Raw genomic sequence first — 14220 nt, forward strand, 5'->3', positions numbered from 1 at the left:
TTTACCCTCGACCCATTGGAGTTTACCCAATAACATGTTTAACCCAACACCCAACATCATGTTTTTACCTAATTCTTAACCTAATTTTTACCCTAACACTACACAACCCTCATCTCACCCGCCTCCCTCTTTTCGACGCACACCAACACACACACACACGATCCTTGCATTTGATTGAAGATTGCTCATCGATTCCAACCTAATTCGATTCCCTGTTTGTAAGTCGATTTCATTCCATTGTTTATACTATTTTAAAGTCGTTTTTTTCGAAAAGTTTGAAAAGAGAGTCCTGTTTATTTGATGTCTAGTTTATGCATATAAAATATCATAGTCAAATTCTTTGTGGTTTGTCCTAGGTGATTTATTTATGAACATGTCGCTGAAAAGTCCGCGAATCTGATTTGGTTGTGGAAAATGATTTGAAACCTTAATTTTTATGTCGATTCAGTTATGAGGCTTCTTCATACATAATCTTTGTATAGTCTAGATGATAATAGGATTTGGAATTTCTGAAAAATAATGTTTTAAACTCGTTTTATGAATCAATACTTTTTATGCGACGGTTTCTGTCAGTTTTTTGAAATCAGTCTGGAAACCCTTGATAAGTATGGAATTTGGGAAAAACACGTTAGATATAATTTGTAGCTAAGACTCATGGGGTTCCAATTCAATTGGCCTTGTATCAATTTGATTTTTATGGAATTAGTTATGTATTTTATTCCGAGTCTGTCATGTGCTGGAAAATCAGGAAAAATCGTGTTTGTTCTTTAAGTTGATATTCCTATTAAGTTATGATGAGTCTAGGTTATGTGCATGATTATTTGATTGAGTAGGTGGTAATTATATATAATTATGTTATGTAGGTGATGGATATGTGAAGGTTCATAATTGATTGCTTGTGTGAGCTTGGATTGCGAAAAGGTAGGGAAATACACTTGACTTATCAGCGTTGTTGTTAAGTTGTGTTGACTTGTTGTGTTTCATATGACCAAACTGTGAACGTTGACTTGTTTCGTGGTTGTTGATTTATGTTATGATTTATATACTGGAATGTGGTTGACTGATCTGATCGTGTTGAGTATGTTATCACAACATTTTTGGTAGCTGGCATGATTTCATTCATTGATATACATATTGTGTTGCATTGTTTACTGTTGCGCATTCATATGCATTGGAGATGGAGGATGTTGTGGTGATGTGGTGTAGTGATGATGATGTTGTGATAAGGCCCAGGCGGGTTCTGCAGGACTTGCCCTGGTGTCCTCAACGCGAGTGGCGGATCGGCTACGGTCGATATATAGTCTAAGGGGATCGGTATGGTGGGCGTTCGGGTTATGAGATATGAGTTGAGATGGAGGTGGAGGTGACGGAGGAGCATGCATATCATATTTTGTTGTTTCATTGTATTCCCTACTCAACCTCGTGGTTGACCCTGTGTATTCGTGAACACCGGTGACGATCCAAATATTGGGAGCAGACTTGACGGGTTTATGAGATAGGATGGGAGCTTGATGGGCGTGAGACACTTTGGATCGAAGACTTAGTAGCTAGATCATCATTTAGAAGACTTTCACTTTTATTTATGTTAGTTCTTGTAATTTGATGTAAATGAGGTTTTGTAAAAAGTTAAGTTAAAGAAATTATGTAATTTGCCTTGGAGTTTAATTTGTTATTCACTACCTCGGGAAACCGAGATGGTAACAGTCCGGTTTATTAGGAATGTCTTGCTAGAGGCTCCTTTATAAATCGGGGTGTTACAAAGTGGTATCAGTGAATGGGGTAGTTAGAAGGAAAACCTTGGATATAATCGAGTGGATGTACACCTTGAGACCCATATATTCTAACCATTTTGCAGGACAACGTTACGGTAAGTATTTTGTATGAATGATGGCGTGATCATGTGATGTTGTGGAGATGAGAATTAAAATTTTCGTGTTCAGGTTGATAATTGTTGGATTGTGGTAATCATGAGCGTGAAAATAATTGCGAATTGATGATATTTATCTGGATGGATGTCGAATGACGTGTTGATAGTGCTATTATGTCTCGTGATATGCGGTTATGTGATCCCGAAGCCATGCTAGCATAGTATTGTGATAGTAATGAGAAACACTATTGAATTGCATGTTTCTAGTCATAGCAATCGTGATTTAGATGTAAGGAGTATATCGAGATGCTTAGGGATGCTATGGGATAGATGTTTACGTAAGTACAAAGTGTGAGATTTAAGTTAGGATGGGTTAGTATCGATAGTGTGGTTGTAAGAGCTTGGAACATAGTAAATGAATGACCTAGTGCTGAAACACGTTTTGTTTGATTTTACTCTCTAATTGATCTTACTGCCATTCGTTTTCTGTTTGTCGCCTATAGATGAAAATTTTCTGAGAGATAGCCTCGTGAGTTATTGTTCATTTGGCATTGGTTTCATGCTTATAGGATATACGGATTAGGAGTAATAAATATTTTAGTGGGCTGTGGTCAGGAAGTTCCTGTGCAGTGATGTTTTGACCAATGATTTTGTAAAAATCCTCATTTAAATTGTATTAATAATTTTTGCATAATTCCAACTCCATCGATCAGAAGATTCGCATATGTTTTCAAATTGATAAGCCACGAAAATTCTTGATGTCTCTATATTAAATGGTAAGTTTTGCAAACTGAGCCAAGTTTCGGACCAATTGCTGTCACATACTTGTTTGGACCAACTGAGTTGTAAAATCCTTTAAAAATTGAATTCTTGAGCTTTGGACCTCATTCTTTTTCTCACGAATTATTAACTCTCTGTATGTTATAAAAATGTAATATAACTCAAGTTTTCGTTGAACGGTTATTTATTCGTGATTTTTGGAAGTTACCACGTGAATCATAACTTTTAAAATGTGAATTATATGTTGAGTTTTCATACAGTTGTTCGATTATTTCATGAGCCTTATTAATGTGAAATTATAGTGTCCTTATATGATGATAGTAGCACACATATTCATTGGTTATGTATCTTAACAAGTGATAAAAAAATTAAAGTTTAGTTTATAACATTGTTGGCATGATAGTATGAGTGAAATTGAATAGCTTAATCTGATCCTTAATCGAGGGTGAAATATTTTATACGAGTCCGGTTGTTGCATATTTTATATATGTTTGGCATGTTGTAATATCTCTGGTGTGTTCATCATACTTGTATAGTGGTCGGATATATATAAATATAAAACTATATTGTCATATCTTGGTAAAGTTGGTGGCGTTAAATGTTAACTTGACTGTTCTAATATACTCGCGTGAATATTTATAATAATTATGTTTAAATGTTTACACATGGATGGTAGTAATGAGTATGTCTAAATGTTCACATGTACGATGTCATCTGGGTTCTAATGTCTTTTATGTGAGTCTGTGTGCCTATAGTTATACTTATTACTTTCATTGCATTAATTTATTGATTGAACCTAAACTTATGATATGATAATAAAATAGTGTCGTTGTTCCTTATTGGATATGTTCATAGTTGTATTGTCACGAAATGCTAAGGTGATTATTTTGACGGAAATTTTCTTATGTCAGCTATGTTGGCCAATTATGATGGGATAACCCTTTTATGATTCACATGATATGCGTTGGTTTAAATGATAGTCGTTATAGATACAATTAGTTGAGCCTACGAGTTGCCTAATTATTCAAATTGTGCAAATCGGAGAAGTTGTTCAAGTTGCTAATCTTTTATCATAGATAATGTCCTACAAAGTATATGAAGGCAAATGTGTATGTTTAAGCTAATTATGCGATATCTTTTGTTTTTTGAAAATGAGTTATACTACGTTCTTGGACACAATTGAACGATAAGGTTGCTAAAATGTTAAACACATGTGTGATATGGAAGTAATGTTGTTGTTGTCATGGATCATATGTTGTTACTTTTATTGGGAAATATGTTTTCGAATTTACATCATGCAAAGCTGACTAATTCGTGTTGCATAGTGATGAGTCAAATGGTTTTGATTACATGTTATGTTTTTGTGGTTTCAAAGTGTTTAAGTAGTGCGTATGTGCAGCATGTTTTAATACTCCTGGTGATTGTTAGTGGTAGGGCGGAATGAATGCGCATATGGATCAATTGTTCGGAATTAGTAATAGTTTTGACTTGAGAGAGGAATTTGGTGGGGTCAATGTTAAAATTGTATCTTTGGTATATATATATCCTTATGGTTGATCTTTCTAAGGTTGTTGTTCTCTAGTGGATAATGCGAACTGTGATAATCTTGAGTTGACCAAAACCACGGTACTACAACGACTACTACGAAAACTTGTTATATAACTTTCGCACACTTAAACCACGTGAATGAATCCTGTATCTTAACACCTTCTACGGTATCACCCTTGTGTCCTAATTTGTTTAGCTTTCAACTCTGTAGGATGGATCCCTACAATGTACACCGCGAGATCTGTTACATGTCACTTGATACCGACTTCAATGAGCATTGTGAGAAACTTTGTCTTTGCCATGGACAAGTATGGCCATAATGGGCACCTTGAGTACTTAACTAATACTCAGTTAAGAGCGTATACCCTTATTGATACTATCCCGACTACGGCATACTAAGGGACAAACAAACACTTCTATATGAGAGAGTTGTCCACCCATTGCATGAGGTTATGCCGTGACCCCAATTCTTTGCGGCGGGGCCAATTACCCGCCCGAGCATACCTTTGACTTTATATCGGGCGACCGAGATACGATTTTTATGCTAATGTACCGATCCGAAAGTACGATGAACCATCCAAACCAGGACTTTGGGGAAGAGGTGAACCGGGAAGGGAATGACATAGAAGTCACGAGAATCGAGTAAGCACGACCTAGACCGTTAGGTTAGAGCTAGTAACACCATGATCGATCTGTTATGAAACCGTGTAAACCTTTAGCTCCTTTCTTGTTGTTCTTTTAGTTTGATGTTGTGTTTTTAAGTTAAGCATGAGCTAAGTAATAAGTGTTACTTGTTGACAATCAATTAATTCCATAATAAAACCTTGTTTTCGACTTTAATGTTAAGGCGCGGTCTCTTATCATGTGTTCTTTTCTGTTACATGTTGTTGTGAGTGATTTTGTTGCATACGTATATGAAAGTTGAAAAGAGGTTACGAGGACGTAACCATGTTTTTAGTTGGGTAGGATTGTAAAATCTTAATGTTATGTTGCACTTGTTTATAGATTGTGGTTTGATTAAGTTGATGTTTCGTTGGGTGTACCCATGCAAATGAGTTCTCTATGTTGTGTTCTTACTTATGTTAGTTGGTTGATGTGTAAGAGAAGCGTGTAGTTAAACTACTGGTATGGTGCTCTAATAGGTCGAGGTGAACAACGGTAGTAGGATGATGGAATGATTCGTGGTGATATGTTTGCATGAAGTAAGTTCCGGGACGTAACTTTCTTTTTAGGAGGGTAGAATGTAACATTTTGTTTTATGGGCCTAAGTTAGTTCTTGAGTTCTTATACTAGAAAATCTGTTTTGGTACCCACGGTGATGCTTGGAGGTTTGATAGATGAGCGAACTTCGGGACGAAGTTCATTTTAAGGGGGAAGACTGTAATACTCCGTATTTTATTTTACTATTTAAGTCGGGTAATTGTTTAGACGATAATTACGTTAAGTTATTTTACTTGACTCGCGTTGTATCGTAAGATCGAGTTGTTTCGTAAGTTAATTGAGACGGGTTTACATGGAATTCGAGATGTGAGCTAACCCATTTACCCTCGACCCATTGGAGTTTACCCAATAACATGTTTAACCCAACACCCAACATCATGTTTTTACCTAATTCTTAACCTAATTTTTACCCTAACACTACACAACCCTCATCTCACCCGCCTCCCTCTTTTCGACGCACACCAACACACACACACACACGATCCTTGCATTTGATTGAAGATTGCTCATCGATTCCAACCTAATTCGATTCCCTGTTTGTAAGTCGATTTCATTCCATTGTTTATACTATTTTAAAGTCGTTTTTTTCGAAAAGTTTGAAAAGAGAGTCCTGTTTATTTGATGTCTAGTTTATGCATATAAAATATCATAGTCAAATTCTTTGTGGTTTGTCCTAGGTGATTTATTTATGAACATGTCGCTGAAAAGTCCGCGAATCTGATTTGGTTGTGGAAAATGATTTGAAACCTTAATTTTTATGTCGATTCAGTTATGAGGCTTCTTCATACATAATCTTTGTATAGTCTAGATGATAATAGGATTTGGAATTTCTGAAAAATAATGTTTTAAACTCGTTTTATGAATCAATACTTTTTATGCGACGGTTTCTGTCAGTTTTTGGAAATCAGTCTGAAAACCCTTGATAAGTATGGAATTTGGGAAAAACACGTTAGATATAATTTGTAGCTAAGACTCATGGAGTTCCAATTCAATTGGCCTTGTATCAATTTGATTTTTATGGAATTAGTTATGTATTTTATTCCGAGTCTGTCATGTGCTGGAAAATCAGGAAAAATCGTGTTTGTTCTTTAAGTTGATATTCCTATTAAGTTATGATGAGTCTAGGTTATGTGCATGATTATTTGATTGAGTAGGTGGTAATTATATATAATTATGTTATGTAGGTGATGGATATGTGAAGGTTCATAATTGATTGCTTGTGTGAGCTTGGATTGCGAAAAGGTAGGGAAATACACTTGACTTATCAGCGTTGTTGTTAAGTTGTGTTGACTTGTTGTGTTTCATATGACCAAACTGTGAACGTTGACTTGTTTCGTGGTTGTTGATTTATGTTATGATTTATATCTTTGGAATGTGGTTGACTGATCCGATCGTGTTGAGTATGTTATCACAACATTTTTGGTAGTGGCATGATTTCATTCATTGATATACATATTGTGTTGCATTGTTTACTGTTGCGCATTCATATGCATTAGAGATGGAGGATGTTGTGGTGATGTGGTGTAGTGATGATGATGTTGTGATAAGGCCCAGGCGGGTTCTGCAGGACTTGCCCTGGTGTCCTCACAAGGAAAGTGGCAGATCGGCTACGGATCGATATATAGTCTAGGGGATCGGTATGGTAGGCGTTCGGGTTATGAGATATGAGTTGAGATGGAGGTGGAGGTGACGGAGGAGCATGCATATCATATTTTGTTGTTTCATTGTATTCCCTACTCAACCTCGTGGTTGACCCTGTGTATTCGTGAACACCTGTGACGATCCAAATATTGGGGAGCAGACTTGACAGGTTTATGAGATAGGATGGGAGCTTGATGGGCGTGAGACACTGGATCAGAAGACTTAGTAGCTAGATCATCATTTAGAAGACTTTCACTTTTATTTATGTTAGTTCTTGTAATTTGATGTAAATGAGGTTTTGTAAAAAGTTAAGTTAAAGAAATTATGTAATTTGCCTTGGAGTTTAATTTGTTATTCACTACCTCGGGAAACCGAGATGGTAACAGTCCGGTTTATTAGGAATGTCTTGCTAGAGGCTCCTTTATAAATCGGGGTGTTACAGATTTTGAAAAACATCGAAAAGTTAGCAACACCATTCCATATTACGTCGCCAAAAATACTTAGATTGGAAATAATGTTCGACAACTTACAAGATATTAACTTAGACTCTGTTTGGTAAAAACTAGTTAAAATCTATAAAGTTACCTGAAAACTGATAAGGTAACTGAAAAGTAGGAGCTGATAAAGTAACTGATTATAAAAAAAATGACAAACTAGCTGAAAAGTTAGCTGATTTTTGGTAAATTGATGTAAAGGATATGAATTTTTTTTAATATTATAGTATTGAAGGGGTAATAAATGGTAGCATTTCATTTCAGGTATCTTATTTGATCAAATAAGCTATTTGCCAAACACTTGCAAAAAAATCAGGTAGTTGAAATTGTGGTTAAATAAGCTACTTTGGTCAAACAAGCTACCTGAAGTGTCGTGCCAAACGAAGCCTTAATATTATCACTTTGTGGTCTTCATTCTCGTTTTATTTGAAAGTGTAGCCATGTAGAGGATTTAATATCTAAAAAACTGGCAAAAAAAGACTAAGGATATTATTTGATAATTTGTCTTTTAATTAAAGGAAAAGTATAAAGACAAAACATACTTGTCATACCAGGTTAAAAGTTTGAAATGGAATAATATAATAAGGGTTTTTCTAACCTATGCCCACTAGGCATAGGATAAAAAATCCAAAATAGAAAGTAATAAATGTATTTTCTTGTAAATCAAAGTAAAAGTAGTTGATATTGCAATTTCCCATACAAATATCATTTATTTCTTTCCTTTTTGGGTTTCTTATCCTATGCCTAATGGGCATAGGTTAGAAAAACCGATATAATAATACATGTTCTTGAGTGGCACTAATAGAAAAAAAAAAAAATACAATGGCGAAATTAGAAAAAACGAACTTTTACAATGACACTGAATGCTTTTATCTCTATAATTAGCTAGTACGCGGGTATTAAATATGTACGATATATAATTTTCCCAATTACATAAGGCCATAACTCGTAATTGGTACAATAATGAGTGATATCATACCCTACCTCATTAAGCCACTTATACCCTATACGTACCAATCTACTCCTTCTGTCGTGGTATTTGTTTATATCTCATAAAGATTATGAGTAGTATTTTGTTCAAAGGTTAACAAATGATAGAGAGAGAAAATAACTAATACGAATATACAACTAACATCCACATTAATAGCGCTAGCACAACAAAGGTACATTGTGGTACCTAAAAGGCTAAAGAGTAAGTCTTGCTTAAAACGGGTTGGATTTTAAGACGGGTCGTTGTGTGAGAGGAAATGGGTAGAGGGGACAAAGGTGGGACCTCCCATGTGCTTCTCCACTCACCCTAAATGGGTATTTTGTGAGAGAATATGGTATCCGTCTTATTAATAAGACGGATACCTTGGTCTGAAATAAGAATTGATGAAGGCTAAAACTAAAACTTAAATTATTGGATGAAAAACGAGCTTATATTTGACTCCGTTTATGTTAATTATTTGTTAACTTTGACTAAAATACTCTTGATAAAAAGAAAAGGGAATTAAAATAAATGGAGTAATACTTAATATACAAACCCTATCTACCTAAACAAGAAAAAAATAAGGGTTTTGTACCTTGGTATTTGTGTAAAACATATGTAAACATTTCAATAAGCGCGAAAGTGGTAATTAAGCCCCTTAACTTTGTTCAATTGTGAAATTAGGTTCCATAAGTTTCATTTGGAGCAATCAAGACCCATAAGTTTCACCAAAAGTGAAATTCAACCCCATTTTCTAAATTTTCACCAAATTCTTATATTAAAATCACTTTTAATACAATTTATCAAATATAAAATATTTTGTTTTATAATTTTAAAACTTTTATATTTATAATAAATATTGAGAATTGTTTTTTATTTTATTTTTTACAAAAAATTTATAGTATATAGGCAATTTATTATATATGTATGAATACTATATAAATTATAAATAATTTACTAAATATGTATTTAAAAGTGTTCTTCAATGATTAATAAATTATGTAGAATTTCATAAAGTTGCAAATACTAATTTTTAGTATTTAATAAATATTTAATACTAATATAAAATATTTTTAATTAAAATTCTTGTGAAAGTTTTAAAAATGGGGTTGGATTTCACTTTTGGTGAAACTTAAGAGGCTTGATTGCTCCACATGAAACTTAAAACAATAACAGTAGTAGTTCTTAGCATTAGGATTGTTACCAAGAATTTTATTTTAAAAGTTCTTCTATTGCATTTAAAAGTTGGTTCTTATTTTTAAAACCAAGTTCTAAAATAAGAACCAAGTTTATAAATATTGAAAAATGTACAACCAATAAATATAACTTTGTATTCAATAAGTCATACAGAATTATACTCCCTCCACTTTTTAATATATGACGTTTTGCTTTTACGAGGCGAGCCTTTGACTTTAATATTTACAACAAAATATTTGGTAAAAAATTATAAAAATTATACCATTAGATTACTTATGAAAAACTCTTTCATATGAGTAAACATATCACTATATTTAAGCATATAATTTGAGAGATATTAAAGAGAGAAGTGTGTGTCTCGAAATGTGAGAAAGTCATATAAAAAAAAATAGAGGGAGTAATAAATTGTCTTATAATATTCACATTTAAATTTACCATTAAAAAATCTTTCACAAAAAGATATTTTCGACAAGAAAGTTATCATGCATTAAAAACATGTTTAATGTATTGCATTAAAAATATGCACTCAAACGAAAAAATAGGGGAGTATATGATAAGAGTTCCCCACCTTTAAGACCGGCAACCATTAACCACCAATCATCTCCTATCGCTCCTTATTTAAAATTCTACTCGTATTAATTCGATATAGACACACACTTGAACTAATGAAATTTTGGAATTTTAACTTAGAGGGTTTAATTATCTTTGTTATTTCATAACAATAATCTATCTTATTGTTGGTCTGCAATAATCACTTCATCATATTAATAATCCCAATTAAATCCAATCTAAACACCATACCTTCTAATAACGAACCAACTCATATTTGAAGTTTTTGCTTAAATGGGGTTGAAACCCAAACTATTTAACAAAATAGGGTGGGTTTCAAACTATTTACCAATCATTTCACGATTTTTCTATTTTTTTTTTAAATCTCGACTTTTCGCTGTCCGAGACAGCGATTTACCAAAAGTAGTAACACTAGTCGATGTCCCAGACAGCGACCTACTATAAATAGTAATTTGTTTTGCTGTGCTTTTTCTTCACTTTCTCCGCTGATGAACTCAATACACAGATGAGTTCATGAAAAAGAAGAGTCTGATTAGTATGAGGGGCAACTTGGTTTTGAAAATAAAGAGAGGAAGGACGATCAGTCGATTACAAAACCAAGATCTAAAATCATTGATGGTATTGCCATTAAAGCACACAACCAAAGATTGCAAAGCCACAATTCAACAAAGTAGGCCGTATTATTCTTTTTTTTTTTGGTAATGAGGGAACCCGCAGCCGCTACCTTCGGTGCGCACTAGGTAAACCCGCGGGTGTACGTGATAGCCTGCAAACCACGTATACCACGTAAACCACCAAGACCGTATTATTCTTAGGAAACATTACCAACAAAGATTCCACCAAAAAATTGCCCAGATTTAATATTAATTTTGAAATTAGGAAATAAATTACACATAAATCAATGCAATTAAGTATTTATTTCCTTTTTTAGTTTTCTTTAAATAAACCTATATAATACTAAACCCGACCCCTCTCCATGGTAACGTCAGTCACATAAACTGATAAGCAGAATAATTTTATCGATGATGATCTTTGGCAATTTGTGTATGTGTGCATGTCTGGTGGTGGTGTAGTTGTGTTGAATACTTGAATATAATGCCGAATAAGAAGAAAATAACTCAAGAGTACTCGGTTTTTCAGTCAAACAAGTCGCACTCCAATGAAAACTAAGTGAACTTTAACGGAAAATGATACAAGGTTCTTAACGGAAAAATATGAATGTTCAAGTCTTTAAGTGAATTTTTTTCCAAAGTTCGGATCCTTATCTTACCCTTTACTCGTTAAGGTTCCATTACTAAACTTTTCCATTGACACACATCAAACATTATTGGTAAAAGTTTCATAGCAGTCCCTCTCCTCCTCTCCTTTTTCTAACATGAAACCGGTTTCTTACCTTAGAAACCGATTTTATATAAAGAGGTCCTTATTTTGTAGCTCAATGGTTAAAGAGCTCCTTATGTATATTGAAACTTTTTATAATCTTCCCATTTCTATTGCCCTTAGTAAATTGTTATTTCAAGTCGGTTTTCGTTTAGCGAAGAATGATCATATCCCCCTATTACTAAGAGAATAAAAATTTTCTTAGTTTTCCCTCCAAATGTTTCTATCTAAATAAAGAAACAAGTAAAACTTTCTTTGTTTAAACTATTATCTTTTCATTAAAATATAATCTTATTATAATTAAACTTTAATTTATAATTAAATTTAAAATTATGGTTTTTCATCAAAATAAAATAAAATTGATGTTAAACTATAAACTATAAGTTGGTAAATTTTTCATTAAATGCAATAATTATAACTTTAAATAATAAGTTAACACATACTTACCATTAACTGTGACAAAAAAAATTCATTAAAATAATTGGAGAAAACTTATAAGATGAAATCCTTAATTTTATGGTAAAAAAATATATAGATTTCTTAAAAATACACCTTTTATTACTTTAGTTTTCCATTATTATAAATATATAACACCCTAAAAAATAAATATTCTATACATACCGCACATTGTGCGAGATCTATACTAGCTATCTATTACTCCTTATAATTTTGGATTTTTGGTACCATATTAATTAGGACATAAATCGAACATATATATAAATATATATAGACATAAAAGGAGTTAGAGATAGAGAAAGAACCAAGAAGCCATAGGCAAAAGTGTTGATAACAGAGAGAGCAATGGAAACAGCAGATAGCTCAAGCTCCCCAAGATGCCCAACAAAAATGGTGGTCACAGTGTTTGTACCGTAGTTGCAAAGTGATAGGAACACTAATGGAGCTGCGATCTTCCAAAGTCTCACTGTCTCTATCTTAAACACTTTCGCCACCTCTGCCACGCTCGTTGGCGGCGTATAATCATCTGCCACTACAGTCTTGCTGCCGCCAAGGAGTGGTGCTTCCATGATTGCTGCTTTATTATTATCTTCTTCTTATATGTTTTTGTGTATCCAGCGACTTTGTCAATAATTGGTGATGCAAGTGTATGAGGTTGAATGACCATCACACGAATATATAAGTATAGTGCTTTCAGGGCTGTATGTGTCCAGGATTTTAATAGGGAACCCTTTTAGGCCAAAACTATTTACAGGCCTAATTTAATACTTCCTCCTTTTCATTTTTATTTTTATTGTCCCCTTTTCTTAAATAATTATCCTAAAATTATTATCCTCTATCTAAATTTAGTTAACTCCTAATATTATCCCTATATAATTTAGGTACCATCATCTTTATGATATAAATGATATTTTTATTATCTTTTCTTAAATTATGCTAAAATGAAATGAGAAATAATAAAAATGGGATGGAGGGAGTATAATAATTTCCCATATAAAATCATTTTTTTTTCTTTTCTTTTTTGATTTTTTGGAACGTAAAGTCAAACGAATTGAATTTATAAAATTGTTAGTTCTAACGTTTTAGTTAGTATAATCCTTATGATTTATGACTAATCATTTCATTCCTTTCCACGTTTTTAAAATCGGATTTGATCTTTCTATATGATAATAAGTCTCCTGAGAGATGACATTTTAATAAGCTTATTGAAAGACTATTTTACACTTTTAAAAAAAAAATGGTACTAAAAGTAATAAAATAGGTACGAAACTAATATGTTACGATCACTAGTAAAAGGATCACGAAAAACAAATAAATGGCTACAAAAGATTGGTCTTTCAATAACTTAATAAAGAGAGACCGTCTCTCCCAAGTTTTAGTGTATCTCAATATACAATAACACCACACAATTAATATACTCCCTCCTATTCTCCAAATTCTTCCCCTTTGTTGGGGGAACACGAATTAAGGAGGGGAATAAAGTATGAATTGTGAGTTGGGTGGGGTTTGGTGATAGAAGAGAGGAATGATAAAATAATGAATTGTGAGTTGGGTAGGGTTTAGTGATAGGAGAGAGAAATGAATAATTAGGAATTAAATAAGGAATTGTGAGTTGGGTGGGGTTTGGTGATAGGAGAGAGGAATGAATAAAATAAGATTAAAATTTCCAAAAAAGGAAAGGGGAAGAAAATCTGAATAATCTGTTTTAGGAAAGAGGGAAGAAAATGGAGAATAGGAGGGAGTATAATTTTTCTTTGCCAAACTAATCAACAAAGGAGGGAGTATCAAGTAAATAACAAACAAAATTTAAAAAAGTTAAGATTTGAGGAGAAAAAGAATGATGAAATAATTTAACTTAAAAAACTGAAAAAAACGAAATTATAATAAGAAAGAATAATTATAGTAGACTGTGAAACGGAAGAATATGACAGACAATGAGACAAGGTTGGGAAAGATTGAAGATTATTTTTGTTTTGGTAAAAAATTACCGATTATTGATTTAATTTAGTGAGTGATAGTGATTAATCTATGGCCAACGATGATATGAGCATAATTAATTTAACGAACAGATGAACGACGAAATAAAAGAGATTGAA

General features: G+C 33.0%; 1 protein-coding gene across 2 annotated transcripts in view; it reads right to left on the bottom strand.

The window, feature by feature from the left end:
- Window positions 1-12892, bottom strand: part of LOC141616750 (protein DETOXIFICATION 35-like) — a 138393-nt gene extending 125501 nt beyond the window's left edge. For both annotated transcript variants that reach the window (XR_012531024.1, XM_074433881.1), the window contains exon 1: window positions 12430-12892. Coding sequence is in view for 1 of the 2 variants with exons in the window: in XM_074433881.1 (XP_074289982.1) it covers window positions 12430-12693 (264 nt within the window). In the remaining variant the exon portion in view is untranslated. The remainder of the gene's footprint in view (window positions 1-12429) is intronic.
- Between the last annotated feature and the right edge of the window lie 1328 nt (window positions 12893-14220).

This window comes from Silene latifolia, chromosome X, assembly GCF_048544455.1.
Source record: "Silene latifolia isolate original U9 population chromosome X, ASM4854445v1, whole genome shotgun sequence".
In the NCBI taxonomy this organism is placed as follows: Eukaryota; Viridiplantae; Streptophyta; class Magnoliopsida; order Caryophyllales; family Caryophyllaceae; genus Silene; species Silene latifolia.